The following is a 12274-nucleotide window of genomic DNA, read 5'->3' on the forward strand; positions in this document are numbered from 1 at the left end:
TCAGTGGCTAGGATTTAGTGAGGTTTAAAGCCTGTATTGTCCCTAACCATTGGGAGTTCATCCTCCAGCTTCACTGTGTTTATGCTATGCTAACATAGCATGTAGCTAGTGATCATAGCACATCATTATATACCAGCTAGTCCAACTTCAGTAACCCTACAGAAGTCACTGCTGTTTAGTTTCCTGTCTTCATTTATGTTGGAAGTGAGAGCAGAGCTGTACGTTTGAATTTTGCAGAAACCTCTCAGTCAGAACATGCTACATCATGTTTAGGTGTGTGGCAAAATGGGTGAGAACACATACGTCGTGGGGATGTAACGCTTAGTTAACATGCTTGTTTTGATTTAGCCATATCTCATATGTAGTCTGCAATAGGCAAACATCTACTATATCGTGTTTATGTTTTGCACTTTTACAGATTATGTAACATAACATCTTTGTTTAAATCAATTCTGACAAGTTTGTTAAGTTAACACGTTATTTAATTCAACTGTTAACTGGTTTAGTTTGAACTCACCTTACTTACCTGTGTTCCAGGAACAAAAGGAGGAAATATAGTTTCACTTCCTGTATTTATAGCTTCCTGGTTAATCTGAGGTCACAGGATAGACCAGGTGAAGAACGGGGAGAATCTTTGTAATTTAATAAAGCTGATTTTAGACTGTGTTTATACAGAAATGGATTTATTGGTGAAATATGTATTGATTACACTGTAGAGATTTTATTGCTAGTGAAGAGTAGCAGTATAGGTTTGAGTATGATAATGTTCATCTTACCTACTGAATGGAGTAGTCCAGGGGTGAATGGACTATTTAAACAGATGAATGCAGGTGTTCAGGGAAGAAAGGGCCAGGTTGGTGTGGCTGGGTACAGTGTGACCTTATGTTATGTTTATTTGTACTGAGTTAACTATGGAGTTGAGTTTCTTTTTTTTGTAAATATTGTTTGGTCACAAAATAGTGAATAAACCACTCGCTACACTGGACAGCATCTGTCTCCTGCACTTCTTTAGCCACTTAAGTCAAGTCTTACCACAAGGTGGAAACTAGCGAGCTAACTTCCTGCTAACTGCTAACTCTGTTAAATTTAATAAATTCTGTTTTCATGGATGCCTGGATGTTAAACTTAATTGTTACACCTGGTAAAGCAGCAATGCAGATCATTTATTTAAAGATGAAAGACAGTTTGTAACTCTCAGTGATGTTGCAGTGTTAGTTTGACTTTGGGACCCTTAAGCGGACGGAGTTTAGGACCCAGATGACTCTGCGAGGCTCCTGACTACAGTAGCCATAATGCTCCAACAATCCATCAGGCGGTGCGGCTTCATAGCTTACCAAAGTCGTACTAAAACATTTTTTGACAGATTTTTGAGCGCCGTGTACCACATAAAATCGATTCGAGGTCAGTAAGCACAACCAGAATTCATACAGAAGGCACTCTGTCGATTTTCGAGAAAGTTAAAGGATTTTAAGTGTGCATTATAGTGCGCAAAATACAGTAAGTTGATTATTTTCAGTTATGAAAATACAGGCCTCTCTGTGAATTGAAGCCCCTTTGTATGTTGGGCAAGATCCAAAGGGGCTACCTTATCATGGTGAAGGGGTTTGTGTGTGCCAGGGATCCCAGAAGATCTGTTGTTGAACGGCACAAAGAGTGATTTAGAAGAACCTTATCACTATAAAAAGAAGAGAACAGTTCAAAATGGCTGGGACAGGGTTACTGAACCAGGCCTGGGAGGGTGCTGGAGGGAGAGTGCATAGTGTGTGAGCCTTACCCATGCGGTCTGGCTGGGCACAGCCCAAAAAAGGAGCCATGGGCCTTCCTTCTTGTAGGCCCACCACCCACAAGAAGTGCATCAGAGGAGGTTGCAGTGTGTTCTGGATAGCAGCAAAGGGTGTAGACCCTGGCAGATCGATTCCCAGCTACAAATTCTGGGAAATTTAATGTCACCTCTCTGGTGGGGAAGGAGGCTAAATATAGTCAGGATCACCTCAATGCATGGCTTGGACTCTGTTCCAGTCTGGAGTTGCCCTCCGTGAGAGGTAGTGAACTGGGCTGAATATCTTGGCATCCCCTTGGCTTGTGGCCTGTACCTCGTAGTTTTTCCTTGTGGACTAGAGATTTTTGTTCCTTGCGCCTTAGGTTTGGGGAATGGTCCTGAGTGCAGAGTACCTGGCCTTCCTAGATTCCTTGGATGGAGTGCTCGAGGGTGCTTCAACTGGAGACTCTGTGGCCTACTGCGAGACTTTAATGCTCATGTGGGCAACAACAGCGAGACCTGGAAGCGCATGATCGGGAGGAACCGCCTGCCGGATCTGAACCTGAATGGGTATCCATAAGTGCCTGTGGTGCCACGACACCCAAGATTGATTTGGGAACAGGTTGATCAATTTTGTCGATCTCCCCCAAAGCTTTCATGTTCTCCCAGTGTAGCACTCCTGGTCTACTTTTACACCTGTGAAATTTGATAATATGACAACCCTCATAGATAAAATGAAGTCGTCTTCATGCCCCTCATATATCCTCCCCACCAAGCTTTTTACCAGCGTTTTGATACTGTTGGTCCTTGGGTTGTGAACCTTTTTACTGTTTCTCTTCAGACTGCGGGGTTCCCCAGCTTTTTAAAACATGCCATTGTGAAACCAAGGCTAAAAAAAAACCCAACCATGGGTTACAGGTAACGGCTTTACCTTTTTCAGTAACGAGTTATCTAACTAATTACTACTACTATTGTTGAAACGCTGTTACCGTAACTAACAAGAAAATGCGGTCCGTTACTATTTTTCAACAAACAGAGGGTTGAAGCTGTGTTCAGCTCACCGCAGCTTATATATAAGTTGTAAGTAATCTGGGCGAGAGAGAGAGACAGCAGAAAAAGAAAGAGAGTGAATTTTGAGATGTGAGAGATTGTGTTTGGAGTGTGTAGTTAATGTGTCGTCTTGTGTAGTTAGTGTGTAGTGTTGTGGATAGTTTTGTGTTGTGTGTCAGAACAATGAGGCGACTGCTGTCTCCAGGTAGAAACAGCAGTGATACACCTGCTGCTGTCAGACCTGCAGGTATCAGGCTGTGATGTTTCCTTTATAGTGGACAGAAATTATTTTTTTGCAGTGGCACAAATAATTTGTGGCATCTTATTGAAGAACAGCTGATTGTTCTGTAAATAGTTTGAAATGGTTATTTAAAAAAACAAGGTAAAAGGTAAATGGATGCAAATAACTTTGTTGTTTGTAAAACTTGTGCATAGGATTTTAAAATTGACATTTATATTTGCATTTAAAGTTATGAAATATGATCATTAAACATGTTTGTGGTTGTTACAGTAAAAAATATAACTTTTTCTACTTGGATTTTATGTTTTTTGTCTGATTTTAGATCAATTGTGTTAATACAGTATGTCAAAATGAAAACATGACTGTAAATTCAGACACGTGAGGCTGTGCTGAAAAGGATGATACCAAACAAGGCAAAGGAAATAGCTTTTAACGGTGAAATGTGGAGGAAACATCAAAAGTGGTTAAAAATGGCCAATTCTACCCTGGACCCCAGAGGGTTAAAGTAACGCAATAGTTACTTTTCAAGTAATTTAGAATCGTGTAACTCAGTTACTAACTCAGTTACTTTAGTAACTAGTAACTATAATTAATTACTTTTTCAAAGTAACTTGCCCAACACTGCTTGGATCCAACATTACTACCAAATTATATACTTATAAACTCCCTTTTATGAAAAGACTTCGAGAAGCCAGTTGCTGCTCACGTTGCAGCCAACTTAACACTGTAAAACCCAACAGTGCATCTTACTAAAAGAAGTAAGTTGTTCTTACTCAGTTCTGAAAAATAGTTAAAGTAACTTTCATGAAGTGTGTTAGGTAGACCCAAAAGTATACATATGTTATAATAACTTTATTGTAATAAGTACACATGATGTTTTTGTAATGTTTTAAGTACTGTTGCTTTAAACTGTTTAAGTAGTGTTAATTCATTTGTATTAGTCATCATCCACGGCCCCGCCCCCAGCGTTTGCCTGGACTTGTCGGCCATGAGACACAAGTCTCGTCAAGAGAAATTTTGCAAGAGTGGAAAGTACAAGATAAACGTTATTTTTATGTTTTTTTGTTAATGCTTACTTCTAGCGTACATTTATCAGACTGCTTTGTTTTAGTTGTACTTTGTTGTAATTTATCAGACTACTTTGTTGTAGTAGCTCGTAACTTAGCTTGCCAGCACACAATTCCCGCCTAGCGCTGTATGGAGTCTGCCTTCACAATTTAAAAAATTAACGGTTGGTGGCTTGTTTCAATCAAATAGTTGGTAAGTAGTCTAATTTTTGCAAACTGCATGCCACAAAACCTTTGGTAAAATCAGTGTTTAGGCTTTTCTGACTCGGAACTTTATCAAGTTCAAATGTAGCCTACTTTTGACACAGTGAAAATGGTAGAAGATTTATTTAGTGTTCATTTTAAGAGTTTACTGGACAAGTTCACCTTCACAAATTTAAAATATGATGCTTAGTGGCATTTTAGTCATGAAATAATTTACCTTTTCAAAGCTGCACTGCACCAAACCTAAACGTTTCTGACTCTGTACTTTCCAAGGGTTAGCCTATTGTGTACTTCACTTATGTAAAATTGCTTTATTATTTCATAACATTTAGAGTAGTTGACCAACCTGAATTGAAAATGAACTGTAGTTACTGTTTTCAAAGCTTGTGTTATCCAGGTTGACTGTTTTTAAGTGAAGTAAAAGTCTAAAAGTAAAAACTGTTCTGCTAGCTTTCTGTCCTCATGGCTTTGTGTTATTACAGTCTGACGATTGAAGGAGCAGTAGCATGCCGAGAGATCATCCAGCACTGCACTAAAGACAGCCAGTAAAGGTGATTTTAAAACGATTTGGCATCAAAATGTGGAATTGCAAGTTGTGTAGTTTTTCTACTGCCATAAAAGTCATGTTGTTGAAGCATTATCGGCTCAACCATGGTCAGTACTCCACAATTTCACCCTTACCCTGTCTCTACAACACATGCATGTGTACATTTAGTACATTTAATTCATTAAAGATACACATGTCAAGAATGCACACTCCCACACAAAGAAAAGACGGTTCTTATCTAGATTTGAATAAATATGGATTTTGTTGCCCTGTGTGTAATTTTAAGCAGCCATTTATTGAAAGCCAAATGTTTATCCATCTGAGGGGGCATTTAAAACGAAAAGAAACTGTTCCATGTCCTTTCAAGAACTGCAATTTTAAAACCAATGTATACTCAACCTTCAATGCCCACAAATGCAGAGACCACCAAAATTCAACAAGTTACAATGAAGGCATTGTGCAAAGTGTTATAAATGTAGAACAAAAAGATGACATGCAGCTTGATTCAATAGAGTCATCAGATGACAATCAAGTGGCATCCACCAGTGAAATCAGTGGAATTGAGGGTTTAGAAGAGCAGTTGCAATACAATCTGGCTGGATTTTTCTTGAAAATGCAGACCATTCTCCATGTGTCTCAGAGAGCAACACAGGAGATTATTGAGCATATTGATCAGTTGTTTTTGTTATCAGTACCTCTGGTTAGAAAATCAGTTGTAGATATACTGAAAAAGCACAACTGTACATATACGGACAAACTGGTGGATGAGATTTGTCAGGCAGTTTCTGATAGTAATGTTTTACATAAATGTGTCACATCTGAAGGACCACTATCTACAGCAAAGAGGAGGAAATCATATTACGAAGCAAATTTTCCATATGTCAAACCTGTGGAGTATTTAATTGAATCGTCAAAGCACACTTATATGTATGTGCCTATTCTCACATCTTTGCAATTGTTGTTGAAAAAAAATGATGTGCTTGAAGAAATTAAACAAGCACCCACACAGATTCCTGGACATTTCATGTCATTTTGTGATGGATCCTACTACCAGGAAAATGTTCTACTGTCACAAGAGGGACAGAAATTGTCAATAATACTTTACGTGGATGATTTTGAAATCGCAAACCCACTTGGTACCTCAAAGAAAATACATAAAGTTTTTGCAGTTTATTGGACACTGGCAAACTTTCCAGTTAAATCTCGTTCTGCTCTACACTGCACTCAGCTTGCTCTGCTGTGCAATTCCAATGATGTATGCCAGTTTGGGTATAAGGAAATGTTGTCACCACTCTTAAATGATCTGAAAACTCTTGAAGAAGTAGGTGTCTACATTGAGACTCTTGGTGAATGTCTTAAAGGCACTGTCTACTCTGTTGTGGCAGACAACCTTGCTGCCCATGGACTTGCTGGTTTCAATGAGTTTCAGGTCTACATATTTCTGTAGGTTTTGTCATGCCACCCAAACAGAAATGCAAACTGAAAATGCTGTTACAGGGAATTATGTAATGAGAACAAAAGATGCTCATGATAATCTTGTGCAAGAGCTTCAGAATGATGACATTGAGGAAAACTATGGTGTTAAAAACCCCTGTGTTCTTTCTGACCATCTCTCTTTCTTCCATCCTGTCACAGGCTTCCCACCTGACCTCCTACACGACCTGTTTGAAGGTGTCGTTCCAGTGGAGTTGGCACATTGTTTAAAAGGTTTGATTTCTAAGAGATATTTTACCTTAGAAGACTTAAACAGAGCAATTCTGCGCTTTCCCTACCAACATTCTGACAAAGTTGATCGCCCTCATCCAATACCCTCAAATTTTGCCAGGCGAGGGACCATTGGTGGGAACGGGCATGAAAATCATGCCCTTCTTAGACTGTTGCCTCTTCTCATTGGCTCCAAAGTTCCAGAAAGAGACACTTTTTGGGAAGTGCTAATGGATTTAAAGGACGTAGTTCAGCTTGCCATGTCTCATACTTTTAGTGACGAGACCATTCAGTACATGGCCTGTAAAATATTAGATCACAGACAACTCTTTCAGGAAGTGTTTCCTAATGTTCGATTCAGGCCAAAGCATCATTACATCGAGCATTACCCACACTTAATAAAGTGCTTTGGTCCCTTAGTTCATCTTTGGACAATGAGATTTGAGGGAAAGCATAAGGTTTTCAAAAAAATAGTTCATGACACTCACAACTACAAAAATGTACTAAAAACTTTGGCAGAGAGACATCAAAGCATGATGGCATTTTCTTTGTCCTCATCAACGTTTTTCAAACCACCTGTGCAAGCATCCAAAATGGAGTCTTTGTACATTTCATCATTACCTGCAGATACACAATTATTTATTTCAGGTATTGCTGACAGTGACACAATATATGCAACAAAAAAGGTTACAATTAATGGCACAAACTTTGCAATTGGCATGTTTGTATGCACAGGTGCTTATGCTGCATTGCCAGAGTTCAAAGAGATTCTTAATGTACTGCTCATCAGAAACAACATTTATTTTCTCTTGAAAGACTATGACACTTATTACGTTGAGCACTTGCGTTCATATGAAGTAGCAGAGAATCAACAGAGGGGTCTCCGTCACAGTGTAAAATCTCTGTGCCAACTGTCTGACCACATGCCGCATGTTGCTTACAAGATAGCAAATGAACTCGTTCTAACAACAAACCATTTCATTCCAGTGTCTGACTAAAGAAACAGAACTGAGACATCAGCTGATTCCACCAATTTCTGAACCAATGCAAAGGTAATTCATCTATTCAGTTTTTTTGTATTCACATAAATGTTTTTATATTTTTGCACAATTAATATTTTGCAAATAACTGTAAACACAAACATGTATTAAAATGCCACTATAATATGTGAAACCTGTCTGTTACAGAAATAACAAATTCAGATGGAGGCAACAGGAATATTGAAGCTAAGGGTCATCCTTGATAAGGATAACGCTGAAAAACTTATTTTGCCATCTCGTCCAAACAGTGTGCAAGCCCTCATAGATGCGATCAAATCTAGGCTAAATTTTACTTTTGACTTTCGGCTTCAGTTTCATGACCCAGATTTTGATAATGCCTTGTGTAATTTGGTTAAAATAGAAGACCTGCCAGCTATAGCATCTGTTAAAGTTGTCAGGTTAGTTGAGCTTGACCGGATTTCAACGAGCACTGATGACACAATCCTTCAGACTGATAGCACTGATACCATAGATTCACCAGAGCGTATTAGTAGATGGCCAGAAGTTTTTATTGTTCCGCCATTTTCTTATGAAGTGGAACATGTATTAAGAGAGGGTAATGCAGCATTTGATAAAAATGGGAAAGTAATTACGCTGACACGAGATCAAAAACACAACATACTTGAGACAATGGGGGAAGAAATCTACAAACTAAAAGCATACCCTAGTACAACACAAATTGGCAAGGCTGCAGAAGCTTTAGTTAGAAAACATCCCTGTCTGAAAGAGAGGAATTCTGACACTGGGTGGGAAGGGTGGAAGAATAGCCTGAGATATAAAATGGGAAACCAAAGAAAGAAGTTGGCTAAAGCTGGCATCATGGATGTTGCTGTGAATGCTGGAAAGCGCAGCAGAACAAACCCAGATGGAGCTTCACCAAGGGCCAATATTAAAAGACCTAGGAGAGGTGAGGTCAACTTCCTTCCTTCTTATCCTTCTGGAGAAACAAGGGAGTCTCTGGAAACCAGAAGACTTGAGATGGTAGAGGAGTTCAAGAAGACCTCAGCAGAAAGAGACATCCCTCTCATTCATCAGCATATGATGCCCACTTTTGCCCTCCGGTGTGAAGAGATTGTCACCACTTCTCCTCCTGTATCAGAGCTCAAGGACAGATGGCCAGCACTCTTTCATGAGACACAGGTAAGTACAACTACATATATAACATTTGCTGTTCATATAGTATGCTGTGTTTTGCTTATAATATTTTTGGAATTCTCCTCAGCTCTACTTTGAATTTCATCGGATCACCAATCAGAATCTGCCACATGTGTTTTATGCTGCACTGGATGATTATGCTCCTCAGCTGATTGGACTTTACAAAAAGAGGAAAACTGGACGGGTCGGTGAAAGGATGGAGCAGCTTTTGTTGGCATATGGAAAACAGGTATTTAAAAATACTAATTATTATTCTGCTTGCTTGGCAGTTGCCATTGCTATGTTTATATATATATATATATATATATATATATATATATATATATATATATATATATATATATATATATATATATATATATATATATTTTTTTTTTTTTTTTAGGACAAAAACGACATCTATGCAACTAGAACAGCAGCTCTGGCCGGCCTACCAATGTACCTCAAGGAGGATTCTTCAGAGATTTTCAAAACATGCAAGGTACTTGGGTATTACAATAATTTGCACATTTGAATTTAAAAAAGGTTGAAAGGAGTTTATAAGTCATCTGGACTTGGGTTGAAAGTTGAAGACGTGAAGTTGAATGACTTATAAACTTCTTTCATCCTTGATTTGACTGGATGAATGAAAAATGAACCTTCACTGTCAATTTAAAACATGTTATGATATATAGAATTTGAAAAACTGAAGAAAGGTGCCTGACCATTTGTATTTATACTTTTAACAGAGGTATTACAGATGAATAATTGTGCACTGTGTATTATAGGAGGAAATTGAGTTCTATGAAGCCACAATTGCTCTGGTTGCTGATGTCGATGAAGAGGAGGTGCCTGGAGGAGTTCCTTTCTCACCACGCCAAGTGTTCATAGTACTTGAAGATCAGGTTGTTATGACTCATCACTCATGGACTGATGCCCTGGTGTGTTTGTTTGGGCTAATCTATGCTCTGCATCTGAGCTATCCTGAGAAGTGTACTGGCTTTTTTGAGTTCATTCAAGTAGTGTTGCTGAAGCTAGACGATGAGAGAAAGCAACTAAAACCAAAATTGCAGACACTAAAAAATGAGCTTGTGTAGATGATGTTTGTTTTTCACTGTCAGTATAGTCGTGCTTTTTCAGTTATCTGTGAATGGCTTCAATAGTTTTATTTGTTCAGGGTAATTAGCTTTCTAAAAAGCAATGTGGAGAAAGCTAAGAATAAGGAGACAATCCATATTTGACGTTTTGTTTGTGATTGAAAAAAATCTTTACATAGTGTGTAATCTTAAGCTTATTTCTAAAAACACCTTTTAGTTACATGGAAATCTTTTGGAAGATAACTGATAATTAGTCAATATGTACAGTATACTTTCAAGCTTTATTTTTTAATTGTGTGATGAGTGCCAGTTCACTTGACTCGAGGTCTGGGCAAAACTGTTGAGAAGCCACAAATACCTTTGAGAATATTTTTTGTTAGTTCAGCTGTTTTCTATAGTTGCATTGCTGTAGTGCATCTGATTTCATTATTATACTAAATGTTACTTAAAATTGTGATTGTTATGGCTCTAATTGCCTCTAGACTATTGTTTTTTATATGATGTACACCTAAATGTGTGTTTTGTATATTTAATTGATTTTCAAAATGCTACAAAAAACATTCAAAATTCCCTAAAAGCGCAAGTTTTAAAATGCCTAATTATTTGTTTGTTTGATAATGGCTTTAGCAGTCATAGGTTATGACTGAAAGTATGGTTGTATTCATTCTGTATTTTCTCTGCAGTTAAAGTTAATAAAAACTGAATGGAAAGAACAATAGCTTGGTTTTGTGTTAATAGTACTTGAACCATTTGGTGCAATCGGTTTCCCCAAATGGATTAAGTTGTTTAAATACAACTATTTAAGTTAATTTAACTTAATTTGAATATGAGCATGTAACACTTTAAATAAGTTTGAATAAATACAGCATCTTAGTACAACAAATTTAATGGTTTAAGTTAAAACATACTAAAAACAATGAGTAAATAAACATAATGCATTTGAGTCACATTATCATATTTGCTTTGGGTTCTTGGGACTCTAATAAAGTACTTAAATAATCCAAAACTGTTTAAGTTATAAAACTTGAATCAATTGGTGCAATCGGTTTCCCCAAATCATTTGAGTTAACTTAACTGGTCAGGTTTTACAGTGTTGGATAAACATAACATCTATGACTATTTCCAATCTGGTTTTCTTGAAATGCATTCCACTGAAACATCACTACTTAAAGTTACCAGTGATATTATGAAGTCAGCAGATTCTGGAGAATACGTCCTGGTCTTAGGTTAGACCTCTCCTCAGCCTTTGACACAGTTAATCGTCGTCCTGATAAACAAACCGAGCGATCTGGTTGGCACGTCTGGCTCTGTTCTTCTGTGGTTTCCATCCTACATAATGTCAGGAGTTTTAGTGTGTATGCAAAGCAGATCATGTCTGAATGTACAGAGCTGCTATATGGAGTTCCTCGAGGCTCCGTGCTGGGACCTATTCTGTTTTTAATATACATTCTTCCTTTAGGCCAGATAATACAGCAGTTTATTGATATTTCTTCTTTTTGCTAAAGATATTTAGCTATACTGCTCATTTAAGGCTTCTGAAGTTCACAAACTCTGCATTTTGACTGCTTAACAAATATATAATATAACAAATATAAAATAATAAATTTGCTTAATTTAGATTAGGCTTGTTATATCTTCATTATAGGTCACTCATTCCAACCCTGCCATGCAGCCGCACAGCTTTGTTCAAGTGTCGAATTATTTTAAACATTACATAGTGAAGGTTTGAAAGATGGCAGCTGAGGGGCTCATGTGAAGGTGTTTGTTGACAGTATAGCAACAAAACCATAAATAAGATCCAACCCAGAGCAGCAGGGCCTCTAACAGCCAACTGTTATTAGTTTTATACTCTGCCTGCGAACAAGCCACTGCATCCGTAAACTGTTTAGTATTGAATTACGTTAATACAGCTGCAGATATTAGTATTAGACTCCTTGATGTTAATGCAAAGCCACAGGGCTGCTTAGATCTGTTTGACAGAGCAAACAACCATTTTTTTCATGGTAAATATACGTACGCAGAAACTTTCAACCTCCTGATTTTATCAAGGGGTTTGTTGCACGAATCGAAAAACTGTAAAGAGGCAACAGCTGACTTTTATAGAAGACAACTTTCCTGACAAACATCCCACAGCTGCAGCAGAAGTCACGCTTAGAATTAGAGGAATGTTGGTCTGTCCTTGACTGTGTGCAAACAATGAACATGGACTGACATTGTGGTTCTGTGAGCTACCTTTTGAAGTATTGATACATATTTAGAAGACACGGTAGTTTTATGGAGTTAACAATGTTATTATTATAACAGTGTGCATGCACTGGATGGCTGGCTTTGCAAAGGATCTTCACTGTGATGTGAATATGTACTTAATGTAAAAATAGAACAGCTGGTTGTGTTTTAAAAAACTATCCAACCACTTCATTAGAACTAAGTT

At 37.8% G+C, this 12274-nt stretch overlaps 1 protein-coding gene across 1 annotated transcript; it reads left to right on the forward strand.

The window, feature by feature from the left end:
- Window positions 1-4068: 4068 nt before the first annotated feature.
- On the forward strand, window positions 4069-10136 carry LOC146676505 (uncharacterized). Its single transcript, XM_085400799.1, has 8 exons — window positions 4069-4310; window positions 4804-4872; window positions 6504-6575; window positions 7560-7624; window positions 7760-8752; window positions 8835-8996; window positions 9153-9248; window positions 9535-10136. The coding sequence occupies exons 5-8, from the start codon at window positions 7775-7777 to the stop codon at window positions 9841-9843; spliced, it is 1545 nt and encodes a 514-aa protein (XP_085256925.1). The 5' UTR covers window positions 4069-4310; window positions 4804-4872; window positions 6504-6575; window positions 7560-7624; window positions 7760-7774; the 3' UTR covers window positions 9844-10136.
- The last annotated feature ends 2138 nt before the right edge of the window (window positions 10137-12274 follow it).

The sequence above is a fragment of the Rhamphochromis longiceps genome, linkage group LG3 (genome assembly GCF_057381845.1).
Source record: "Rhamphochromis longiceps isolate RC_006_pf linkage group LG3, R_longiceps_female_GT1.1, whole genome shotgun sequence".
Taxonomy (NCBI): Eukaryota; Metazoa; Chordata; class Actinopteri; order Cichliformes; family Cichlidae; genus Rhamphochromis; species Rhamphochromis longiceps.

Coding starts and splice junctions, on each gene's coding strand:
- LOC146676505 (XM_085400799.1), top strand. CDS start 7,775: ATGGAGGCAACAGGAATATTGAAGCTAAGGGTCATCCTTGATAAGGAT. Junction 8,753..8,834: donor CACTCTTTCATGAGACACAG/GTAAGTACAACT, acceptor AATTCTCCTCAG/CTCTACTTTGAATTTCATCG. Junction 8,997..9,152: donor TGTTGGCATATGGAAAACAG/GTATTTAAAAAT, acceptor TTTTTTTTTTAG/GACAAAAACGACATCTATGC.